Source organism: Sus scrofa, chromosome 14, assembly GCF_054392235.1.
Source record: "Sus scrofa isolate SSC_HxYL_T2T_F1_AM1 chromosome 14, Sscrofa_HxYL_maternal_Yorkshire_Landrace_v2.0, whole genome shotgun sequence".
Classification (NCBI taxonomy): Eukaryota; Metazoa; Chordata; class Mammalia; order Artiodactyla; family Suidae; genus Sus; species Sus scrofa.
Window position 1 is genome coordinate 123,469,412 of NC_139396.1, and position 12,570 is coordinate 123,481,981.

At 40.7% G+C, this 12,570-nt stretch overlaps 1 protein-coding gene and 1 long non-coding RNA gene across 5 annotated transcripts in view; both read right to left on the reverse strand.

Moving 5' to 3' along the window:
• Positions 1-908: 908 nt before the first annotated feature.
• LOC146396973 (uncharacterized) lies at positions 909-3,316 on the reverse strand. The gene is made up of 2 exons (XR_014827679.1): positions 3,207-3,316; positions 909-1,139 (listed from the first exon to the last, which is right to left on the reverse strand). It is a non-coding gene; the product is annotated as an uncharacterized LOC146396973 (long non-coding RNA).
• A 1,507-nt stretch (positions 3,317-4,823) lies between these two features.
• The window catches only part of SLC16A12 (solute carrier family 16 member 12), a 94,082-nt gene continuing 86,335 nt past the window's right edge, over positions 4,824-12,570 (reverse strand). For all 4 annotated transcript variants that reach the window (XM_013983535.3, XM_084996721.1, XM_021073518.2 and 1 more), the window contains exons 6-7: positions 11,284-11,543; positions 4,824-8,048 (exon numbers count right to left, since the gene is read on the reverse strand). In XM_013983535.3, the coding sequence (XP_013838989.2) occupies positions 7,786-8,048; positions 11,284-11,543 (523 nt within the window). In that variant the 3' untranslated portion in view covers positions 4,824-7,785. The remainder of the gene's footprint in view (positions 8,049-11,283; positions 11,544-12,570) is intronic.

Here is a 12,570-nt window from a genome sequence, read left to right on the forward strand (position 1 = left end):
ATAGTATATAATATGTGCTAGGTGCTGTTGTAGGTGGCTTACATGTATTAAACTTACCCTCACAAAATGCCTATAGATAGGCATCTTTTGTTAGTTCCTTTTGAGTATGAGTACACTGGAATTTAGATTAAGTAAGCCAAAAGTCACATAGCTAATAAGAGGTAGAAAAAGGATTCAAACCCTGGATGTCTAGCATTTAACCACTATACAGTATTTTCTAAATAGTCTTAAAATTTGGAATGAAAGATGTGGGAAGATAGGACCAACGTTTTAAGACTGTAGGAGAATGCTGCAGAGGATCACGTGAAGCTCAGACATTCTATAATAGGTCACCCAGCACTTTCACATAAGTCCCAAAACTCCCTAGAAGGCATTATGAAAGGGATTAAAAGCTGCTGTGAAACCCCTAGAGAGAATGGCCTGAGAAATTAACAGACTCAATCTAAAGGAGGGACTTTAAGAGTTGGATGTTAGAAATCAGAGGTTTGGAATAAATTCCTCAAAAAAAGAAGCAAACCTATTTTGGAAGGTTGAAGAAGCAGTAAACCTAGTCCTTTGTCCTGGGTGTATCCCATGCACACACCAACCAGAATCAGAACCTTCACCCAATGTGGTGAACACCACAAGAAGCCACGGGATGGGGATGCTGTAACTCCCTCCTCCGTTAACAGGCGGGGTTCACCTGCCCCGAAATACACCTGGGTTTGCCTTCAGCCTCCAAGCCATGAACTTTGAAAGTGGCTCTGAGCTGCACTGAATATTAATTTAAAGAGTAGCTTCACCTCTCTTCATATGCTTTCTCTTTTCTATACACCTTAACTCCAGTAACTTTATGCTTCTGTCTCACCAAAACAAACAACAACAAACATAAAAAACAAACACCAAAAATGAAAACCACTTACAGGTGATTTGTATAGAAAAACCTTTTATTGATAAGGCTTCAGGAGAGAAGAATCTATAACTTAAAATTTGGAGTTCCTGCTGTAGCACAGCGTGGTCAGTGGTGGTGTTTCTGGAGCACTGGGACACAGGTTCAATCCCCAGCCCCACATAGTGGGTAAGGATCCAGCGTTGTCATAGCTGCGGCGTAGGTCACAACTGTGGGTGGGATCTAGTCTCTGGTCCAGGAACTCCATATGCTGCAGGTGGCCAAAAAAGAAAAAAATTAATCCTAAATAATCACTTATTTTTTAAAGAGAGAGGGAGAAAGTCTAGAAGGAATGAGGGAGAGGTGATGAGGAGAGAGAAAGAAAGAGAAAAAAAGAGAGAGATTGAGGTAAATAGAGAAAAAAAGAAAAGGAGGAAATACCCTCAACCGTTTATTGATATTCCTTCCTCTTGCCATGATTTTGGGCCTTATTTCCTTCCCTACCTCTACTCTTCTGAAATTAAGAACCAATTCTACCAAGGTTTTTTTTTTTTTGTTTGCTTTCTTGTATTTGTATTTTTGCTTTTTATGGCTTCACTTTTGGCATATGGAAGTTTCCAGGCTAGGGGTCGAATCTGAGCTGCAGCTGCCGGCCTATGCCACAGCCACAGCAGGGCCAGATCCAAGCTGTGTCTGCAATCTATACCACAGCTCACCGCAATGCTAGATCCTTAACCTGGTGAGCAAGGCCAGGGATCAAACCCACATCCTCATGGATACTACTCAGGTACTTAGCCCACTGAGCCACAATAGGGACTTCTACCGTTTTCTTTTTCTTTTTTTTTTTTTTTCCATGCTCTTTAAACAGAGTAATTTAGTTCTCTTTTATCCTCACATACAGCTACAGTCTCAGTTACACATAGCCAAATTCATCAAGTTGCTTAGTTCAACAAAAGAGCCTTTCGTTTTAACAAGATACACTCTCCTTTGAAGGCAATTGTTGTTACAAATAAATACCGCCTCACAATTTTATAGGAATTACACATTTAAAGTAAATCCAATTGCTAAATCTGTCATAATTTTTATTCAGTATAATAAGCATGATGTTTTAAGTCTCCAAATTACACAGAATGCATTCATTCCTCTATATCATTTGGTTTCAACACTTCTGAAAACCTGACTTTTGATATGTGTTTGAGATTTTGTCTCACATGTTTAAGTTAATCCTTTCTCAACCCATAGCAAAGCAACTAACACATTAGAGGGGGACCAAGAATAGGACCCAGGATGGCAATCTAGGTTCCCAAGGAAAAGCAGAGAGCTCAAAAATCTTTTTTTCATGTTAAATTTTACCTATGGCTATTCCTAGTCAAGTCAATTAAAATAATCATTTATTTTGATGGCCTAGGTCACAGAGAAGTGACCTAGGCCATCAAAATACTGAAAAAATACAACACAGCATCTTTATCCCTGCATCTTTATTTTACTTGCAAGAGGAAGAAGATAACTGTGGGATGGGTAATGACTAGGAATTGGGGGAGAGAAAAGAAGGAAATGACAAACTTTAATGTTTGGTCTAAAGCTGGCCTTGCTCAACTAAACTGGAATTAGAGGCATCACCAACTTTTGGGAGTTAGTCTCACTATTTCCAGCAGATGGCAATGTTGCCTAACATACAGTTCAAAAAAAAAGCAAGAAAAAAAAACCAAAAAAACCCCAAACCCCCAACTTTCCTGAATCTCTGAACCCTTTAAGAAGAGAAAACTTACAAATGATTCCTTTTTAGAGTTAAGAGATAATTTTTTTGTCTTTTTAGGGCCACACCTGCGGCATATCGAAGTTCCCAGGCTAGGGGTTGAATTAGAGCTGCAGGTGCTGGCCTATGCCACAGCAAAGCAGGATCCAAGCTGTGTCTGCCACTTACACCACAGCTCACAGCAACACAGGATCCTTAACCCACTGAGTGAGGCCAGGGATAGAACCCACATCCTCATGGATCCTACTCGGGTTCATAACCCACTGAGCCATAATAGGAACTCCAAGTTGAGAGATAATTATTAAAGTATAACCCAATGCCTTAAAAAATCCCTGTTTTTATTTAAGAGAAGCCAAACACAAACCCAAGTCCCAGCAGTCCCAAAAGTCCCAGACACCCTCTGCATGCCCTAGCCAGAACAATTATTAGGGTCAGCCTGTGTCTGGTTTGGCATCAGCCTTAAGTATCTGCTGGAATCCCAGGTCGCCACATAAAACAGCTGCCCCACAGCCTTCTCCCTTACTCCCGGGCATCTTCCCCTGAAAAAAGTAGAGGCTGATCCCAACCCCTTCAAATCCATACCTGGGTTCCTGGGAACCATCTCACACATTTCTCCAGTCCATCATGAATTCTTCCTCTCCTAACCCCCAGAGGCTGCAGTGCCCTTAGCCTCGAGTCAGCATTTAAAAACAGCCTGGGATTGTTCCCATCTGTGTTAGTTTCAATTTACCAATTAGGCAGTACACTTGAGATCCTGGTATGCGTATTCTGAATTTCCCACCATATATAACGTGGCACCAGATTACAAGGTGGTGCTAGATAAAAAGTTATTGGTTGATTAACTCCTCTCACCAACTCTTAAAAATGTCTGCCAGCATGTGGCGTGATTTTCAGTAATGCCCTATGAGGCCTGCCACAGGTCTGGGCTAGACTCTAGATAGGGACTTCTGCTCCTAGCCAAACCCTGGCACAGGATTTTGGTGTAAAGTAAAAAAAAAAAAAAAAAAAAGCAGCTTGTGTGGTCCCTGTAACCAAAACCCCATCTTTTCACACATGAGGCTCACGTGCTCCACATTTTCTGAATTTTCCAGAGCTCCCTTGCATGGGCAGTGTCTCAGGCCTGGGCCTCCCACTCAATCTAAGCACAAGAGAGCTATTTAACTAAGCCTATCTGAGTTCGACACAGTTGTATCATTTTTTATTCAGGCCTCAGTCAAAAGTTTTGATTAATTAATATATTTCTACCAACTCTTTGCCACCTGTATTCTCTTTCCCAAACCTGCCCTGTGATACTCAGTACTCTGGAGCTCCAGCTTCTTATGGAACACTCCTCATAAATAACTTAAATTGTGACCCATTTAAGCTGAATTTGGGAATATCTAACATACTCTATGCATGCTGGGTTCAAGAGCAATTTCAAGCAAATCTGACCTCAGTCAGCCCCATTCTTGCTGCATTACAGTTCTCCTTAGCAGTTTCTGCGGTCATTCTTTTCATTTGTTCATTTGTTTGTCTTCATTCTTTCATTCTCCACATATTTATTGAGTGACTACCTATCAGGCACCGGACTCAGTGGTCAGTCAGAACGATCCCTATCCTCAGAAAGCTTGTGGTTTGGGGGGAAGAGATGACATTTAAAAATAAACACATAAATGAACATGTAATATGTAAAATATGTTCTTTGAAGGAAAAGATAAGGGTGGCTATGGGAACGAGTCAAGAAGGTGGTGATGATGGGGCAGGTCATTTAGCTAGAGGCAATGGTTAAGGATGGACTCTCCAGGGAAGTGACATTTAAACTGTGGTCCAAAAGATGAAGGGTTGTCCAAGGGATCAACATATGCAAAATGACCTGGCAAATGGATAGAGCAGGACCTTTTAATGTCAATACAAATCTTAAGTGGGGCATGCATTAACTTCTCAGAAACAGAGTGCCTTGTACTTAATTTTAGGCCAACCCTAGATCCCAGACCCCTCAAAGAGGCCACTGACATTTAAATAATTAAGAGTAATGATGAGTAATAGTGATCACTCTCTTCCAGAATTCAGCAGCACTTCTCACATATTTGGCATCTCCTTAAACTTCAGGTAGAGAGATCACAAGGGGGGCTGGGAGAGAAGAAGGCAGAGTTTTAGCTTGCAATGCCAACACCGGAGGAAGCTCACAGCAAGAAAGGGTCCCCTTTGAGCAGTTCCAAACACAGTTATAAACTCATTTTATTATGCTTTTGAAATAAGAAAATATTATCATAAATATCTGCTCTATTAGTGAAATCACAATCTGAAAAAAAGGCCAAATGGTACAGTGGATCTACGGAAGTTACCTATTTCTTTTGCTTTTCTACTCAATTTCAAAATAGAGCTTGCAGTGATACAAAGAAAAATTTAAGATGCAGAATCATCCCACCACAATTTTGCTCTTGATTCCACAAAACACATCATTCCCAGGAATCTCTGCATTTTGAAATAAACAGTATAGGCACCTGGAAGGTAACAGTAAAATTCCATTTAGATAGCAAGGGTAATCTCCAAGATCTACATTTTCCTTACTGGTTTTTGAAAAATGCCGCTCCCCAAAGAAAAGTAAAATACAAAGGTATGCATGTATAAAGTCAGAATATCCCAAATATTTTATACAAATTTTTAAAAGCTCTGATCTCTCTGCTCATTTTTCATGAATACTTATAATACTTTAAAGAAATCACATTGCGGAACCAGATAAAATTTTACTATGATCATCACTAGGAAAAAAAAATGTAGAAGAATAGCTGTATTTCTATTTCAAAAAATATTTAGGTTTGAAGATTCAAGAAGTGACATTTACTGTAAAGTGCTATTCCCAAAACATATAACTTCATTTTAACTTTGGCTTTATACAGATTTTCTCAAACATTGTTTTTAAATTGCAAATGACAAAGTAAGTGGTTTCACACTAAATTCTCAAAAGAAGTATAAAGATAACAGGAAACATTCAAATTTCTTTTTTTTGGAAAACACCTATGAAATATTAGTTTTCTGCCACCAAATTAAGTTAGCATTTCATTCCGAAAACAATGCATTAATATGTAACTTTTTGAAATAATCCAGTTTTAGGCCAAGACTCTTGCTGAACTTGCTGAGTCAAGCCAGCATCTTCCCCATAGCTGCGTTTTTCCTCTCGGGACCCCTGACAGGGCATTTGTGAGGACTCCCCTGGCTTTTCAGAGTCAAAAATACTTCCTTGAGGTTCAGATTTAAATTTTTGAACAATTAAAATCCCCTTTAGGAGTTCCTGTGGTGGCATAGCAGAAACAATCCGACTAGTAATGCATGAGGAGGTGGGTTCGATCCCTGGCCTCACTCAGTGGGTTAAGGATCTGGTGCTGCCATGAGCTGTGGTGTAGGTAGCAGACGTGGCTTGGATCCTCCATTGCTCTGGCTGTGGCGTAGGCTGGCAGCTGCAGCTCCAATTTGACCCCTACCCTGGGAACCTCCATATGCCGTGGGTACAGCCCTAAAAGGAAATCCCCTTTCAACTGTATGACTTGTCCCTATTTACAAGTTCAACATGACTTGGGATTCAGTGTTATAATTTAGAGCATTTTAAATGGTTGGAGACAGGCAGGGGACCAAGACTTTCTCTTCTCCCAAGCCCTCCCTCTTCAATCTGAAGACTTTATCCCTAACCACAGGAAAGTGGAGTACTTCGGAATGAGTAAACTATTCCAATCCAATGAGTTAGGGTATGTATGTGGAAGAGCTCTATAAACTGTGGAACATCCTTCCACTAACAGTCTTAACTTTGTCCTTCCTCTCGCTGATCACAGCTGTAATTTGTGAAAGTGTTATGATGCTGGGGTTAACCCCTGAGCCTCCTCATTCAGCTGAAAAGGTCCAAGTTTCTAAGGATTATCTGTAGAGTGATAAAGAGCAATGGACATTGGAACGAATATCAGCCTAGGGAGAAAGGAATCTCGCCTTCAGAATCTCTCTAGAATAATATTTTTCAGGCAAAACTCCTAAGTCCTCTTTTGGGTAATGATGAACCCAAATGATCTGAAAAGAAAACTCTCACCAGAGACCCGCTGATTCAAGAATTCAATTCCTGCCCAGTTGGAATGCTGCCAACATTTTCCCATTCCTAACAAGAATTGTCTAAAGTTTAAAGAAATCCTTTATTTCTAAAAGGAAAAAAAAAAGGGGAAGTAGGAGTTCCCGTCGTGGCGCAGTGGTTAACGAATCCGACTAGGAACCATGAGGTTGCGGGTTCGGTCCCTGCCCTTGCTCAGTGGGTTAACAATCCAGCGTTGCCGTGAGCTGTAGGTTGCAGACGCGGCTCGGATCCCGCGTTGCTGTGGCTCTGGCGTAGGCCAGTGGCTACAGCTCCGATTCGACCCCTAGCCTGGGAACCTCCATATGCTGCGGGAGCAGCCCAAAGAAATAGCAAAAAGACAAAAAAAAAAAGAAAAATGGGGAAGTGTTAGTGTTAACATTACTGATAAGATTTAGAAATTGCCCTTGTGTCTTGGTGTGTTCTGCTAAATTTCGAGTCAGTATTATATGTGATAGCCTCAGAGGTGGACGCCTGGTCAGGTGGAAGTGCCTCAGTCTTAGGAAAAGAGATTTTGGTGGTGGTGGAAAGCCAGGATGCCAAACCTTTCTTCTAGTGAAGTTTTTCATTAGGATTTTAAACAGGGTTATTGAAGAATACTTTAGATTCTTCAAAAGGCAATGATTAATACAGGACCCCCTTCTCCAAACAGCATAAAAAAAAACCCTACATGTCAGTGTTTCTCTTTATCTTCTAAGTGAGGAAGGAAGATGGAGGGGAACAGAGTTTGAGACAAAGCTGCTCCCTGTGTCATTTGTTTGAATCATACCTTGAAATTACCCCTATTTACAGCTAATTATATCAGCCTTGTCCTAACAACATTCTCCAAGGTGTGCTGCTCATTGCCCAAAAGATCTTAGTTCAATTATGAGTACAAATCCCAAATGAGGAAATTCTGAGCCAATCCAGCTTGTTTTGTTATTTGCTATTTTCCCCTAGAAACATATTAATAATACAATAAATTTCCTTGGAGGGCAATGCTTCTGACAAGATAAAATGCTTCAGAAACAGGTACAATCCAATGGTCCCTCCTTTCTCAGCCCTGAAGTTTCCTAAGCTCAAGGTCATTGGTCATGTGAGGTTGGAACCAAGCATTGCTATAGCCACAGATTCCCCATCCCTCTGATCTAATTCTCTGGTTACAGAATAAGCCACTGAGCCATTGGTCCAAAGCTGCAGCTTGGGATCAGATTCTTTGGCAAGGAACCGGAGCTGGGTTTTTTTCATCTTCTTCATAAGTCTGGCAAAGGCAAGCAACACAGAACTAAAGATCATGGAAAATCCACAGAGAAGAAAGGCCGCAGTGTAGCTGCCGGTCGTATCTACAAGCCATCCTGTAACAAGCAACAAAAAATGATATTGCTGAGTTGAACATTCAGTTATTTACTCACTCTATAATCTAATAATTTGTGAGGATAATAACAACAGACTACTAGCACTACCACTATAATTTTGACACAAAAAAGCAGTTCTCCTAAAAAACTGCACAGCAGCAGAAAAATGCATTCTATTTTCTAGGGAAACTTCTAAAATGGTTTTTAGGTAAAGTGCTTGGACATGTCAATTTCTTAATATTCACACAATAAATATTAGTACTATTAATCCCATGAAATATGGTAGAAAAGATTTTAAAAAGATCATTCAAATTACTATGTTGGGATTATTCCTTTATCTTGGGTGTTAGGAGAATATAATTGCACAGAATGCTAGTAGTAGTACTCCCAGCATCCTCTACTGCCTATATCCTAAGTAACATAAGATGCTTCTAGATACAGCAGAATTCAAATTTTCTATTAGATCCAGTCATCATACCCCACTCAGTTTGAAAATCAGATCTTTGGGCCAGCTTAGAAGTTTCAAATGCAAACTTTCAAAAGCTTAATTCTGTAATCACATCTTTTTTTTAAAATCTTTTATTACAACAAAGTAACCACAATATCCATTCCAGCTCTAAATTTGGAGAACCAGGGTATACGATACTCAAAATATAGGTCACAATAATCAGAGACTCAATGGAGTAAAATCAGAGGAAATTATTTTGCAGTTAAAAAGGTTTTTAATTCCTCCCAAACTTTACTTATATGCTAAGAAAATCCATCAGAGAAGTATATGTCTCCTCTCACCTACCTCAAATCTGTTAATCAAAAACAGTATGCAAAGAGTGTTAGAAGCCCCACAAAGTTTCCTGTAATCCAAATTACTCTCAGGTTTTTTTTTTGTTTGTTTTTTGTTTTTTCTTTTTAGGGCTGCACCTGCAGCATATGGAGATTTCCAGGCTAAGGATCGAATCGGAGCTACAGCTGCCGACCTATGCCACAGCCACAGTGACACAGGATCTGAGCTGTGTCTGCAATCTACACCACAGCTCACAGCAACGCCAGATCTTAACCCACTGAGTGAGGCCAGGGATTGAACCTGAAATGTCATGGTTCCAAGTGGGATTTGTTTCCGCTGCGCCACGATGGGAACTCCCAGATATTTTAGTTAACATGTGATTTATTTGTGCATTTCTGTAGCAGCAAATAGGAGACTGAGTAGAGAATAGACATATTTTTATTTTTTGTCTTTTTAGTGCTGCACCTGCAGCATATGGAAGTTCCCAGGCTAGGGTCAAATTGGAGCTGCAGCTGCCAGCCTATGCCACAGCCACAGCAATGTCAGATTCAAGCCGCAACTGTGACCTATGCTGCACCTTGCAGCAACGCCGGATCCTTAACCCACTGAGTGAGGATACTAGTCAGGTTTTTAACCCACTAAGCCATGGCGGGAACTCTGAGAGTAGACATCTTAAAGATAAGAGAAGTATTACAATAGCATCCCACACCCCAATCCTCTAATACCTGGCATGAGTATAATGTCTGATTTGCCAAATGAAGGCCATGGTTTGAAAAAAAGGATCCAGGAATCTCAACTTATGTCCTGTGACTTTGTAACAGAATTACACTATTCCTGAAGGTTAGTAAATACAAAAATTGGCTATGGAGGGAGACTGTGGGAACATCTAAGGGGCAATTCCCCGAAATGAAGCACTAAACATACAGTCCTATATCATGGAGTCTAAACTGATGAGAAATTCTCAGCTGCAGCCATCAAGCAGCCTCAATTTTCTCAAGTTTGCTGCTTTAGCAATCGCTGAGGTTTGGAAATAACCCTGACTCATCTATTCACAATGGAAGCTAAAGCAGAAATCCTGCCTTCTCCAAAAAATTCCCTTCCTCCTTCTAGGCAAATGCTTGGCTCATTTATCTTTTATCTGTCTTCAGAGACCTTCTTCACTCTCAGCTTTAATCTAGGCAGATAATAATCTGGACTAATTATTCTCAATCTTTGGTGTACATGAGTATCATAGGAAAACTGGCTAAGAATATAGATGCCTAGAACTCACCCCAGTGATTCAGATCATGCAGGAGGGCCAAGGAATCTGCATTCTAACAAGGGTCCCAAGGGATTCTAATGCAGGTGGTCCCAAGACCTCATTCTGAGAGACACCAGTCTAGACCACACACTCTAGGAAGGAGGAATGGATTCTGACCTGTTTGCTGCTGCACTGACAACTGACAGTGCCAAGCACAGTGCTGGTGTACCCAAGCAATAAATATCTGTTGACTTATTTAATGCATGCAATGAATATTTGTTGCATTACTTATTTAATCATGTTTTTAATTTCTATAGGATTTTATAGGTTACAAAACATTCTAAATGCTTTAACTTATGATTCCTAAATCTATATCCCCAAATCCAGTCTCTTTCTAAAGCTCAGATTTCATCCTTAAACAGTGCTGTGGAGCATTTTGTGGGGTACTTCAGGTATCCGAGTATGCCTAAATATTACATTTATTATTTTTCTGGCAAAGCGACTCTCTCCAACTTTCTTATTTCTTTCAACTATGCCATTATCTCCTAAGTTATCTTGGGCTTCTTTCCCTCCTCCAACCCCACATGCTAAATTCAGCTGATTTTTTTCCCCTAAATTTCCTCCTTGCCCCCCAGAGCTCACTCTCATGCTTCTCCCCTCAAGTGCCAGATCCATTACTAGATCATGCTTTCTAAAAATATACCCATTACCTTTGCACACAAGTTGTACTGCTATCCATAGTCTCTGAAGAATATATCCATAGTCTGCTTCAGCTGGCATTCAAGACACTCCACTATGATACCCACACTTTATCATTTCAGCTTCACCACCTACTGCCCCTGTTGGAATCCTGTACTCCAGCCAGACTTCCCTCTGAATGTGCCCAACTTATTTATAAGTTGGAACAGCTGCTCATTCCATGGCTCCACTCACCAGTGTGGAATGGAATCAAGATCCTAATTTGAGACTTTTTCCTTCCAAGTAGGCTAAGGTGCCCCAGTTAGTTGGGTGACAATTATAAAACAAGGATGTAGGTGCAACCATGATGTTCTGATGGCTCTTGCATCCTTTCTCCTTCACTCTTCCCAACTTACTTCCAACCCTCATGGTGTGTGTGTGTGTGTGTGTGTGTGTGTGTGTGTGTGTAAGTTCACTACATTTATATCAATATGACAAAGAGAATAAGTGACTGGGGGTTTTCTCTGGAAACTTACCTGCGATGGGCGGGCTCACCAAATAGGGCACTGCGTGAAGGAAATATACTACACCAAGTGCGGATGACAAAGAGGTGGTCCCCACTATTTCGGCAGTCACTACTGGTATCAAAGTCACATAGGCACCATCAAAGTAGCCAAAGGTACAAGCAAAAGGCACAAGCAGGGGGAGACTTTGAAGCATCGGGAGGCAGAGATAGCAGAGCCCATCCAGTCCCACGGCAAAGAGGTAGCAAACGTACTGGTAATTCTTCAGACACCTGTGGATTTGAAGAACAAGAATGAATGCAGTAAGTACAGGTTCTACCAAAGAGCTTTAGAGCCACGACCAGGCAGTAGTAAGCACTGCAGTTATTTACAGAGATGGCCTCATCATTGTGGGTTTTCTACATTGTCTTCCTGTCTTTCTTTTCCTATGTGCAAATGCAAGGATGTATCTTCCCAGGAAGCATGGTATGGTAGAAAATAATACATGCTCCAAAATCAGAAAGATAGAAGTTTGAATCTAGTTCTACCAATTAGTTCTACTAGTATTTTCTAGAAGTCTACCATATTCGATGCTTTCAAATATGTCATCCATTGGTATCTGGCACATCATGTATGCTCAACAAACCAAGTGGTTATATCAAGAGGAAGCCATGATGTGAAGACATGAAAACGATTTGCCAGAGATTAGGAAGGTCTTCTACTAGGATTAAGTCTTATTTCAAGACTTCCGCACTGGTATTTCCATGAAGATTTTCCTTTGTAGGTCCAAACCCATCTGTGATATCAATAATTTTAAAGACTCTGTATAATATCAGCAGCACCAGCGATTTATGCTTTACAGATGTTTTTCCACCCATGATCTCATTTGAGCCTCACAAAATGCTACAAGGTCAATGGGCAAACATCGAGCTGGCCCGTTGGACAGATGAAGACGCTTGAGGATCTGAGAGCTAGGTGATTTTTCTCTAGGTCACAGGGACCCTAATGTGGGGGTAGAACCAGCCCAAGAACATGGGTCCCATGCATCTCAGACTAGAGACCCTTCACCCAGACCTATACCAGGCTGCTTCGTATTGAGTTATTTGTTTGCAAAAATAGATACCCTTTGCTCCCGCCTCCTTAATCACTAAAAATGTGAATTCAATCTTAAATATTATATTCATAACACTAGAGAAACACATTTGGATCCTGATTAATTTCCAAAGACCTAACGCGGAGATGTCACATGATGATAATAGCTCTCCCAGGTCACAGTGCAAGTGCCAAGAGTCTATCACTTAGGAGCTTGCTCTCTTCAAT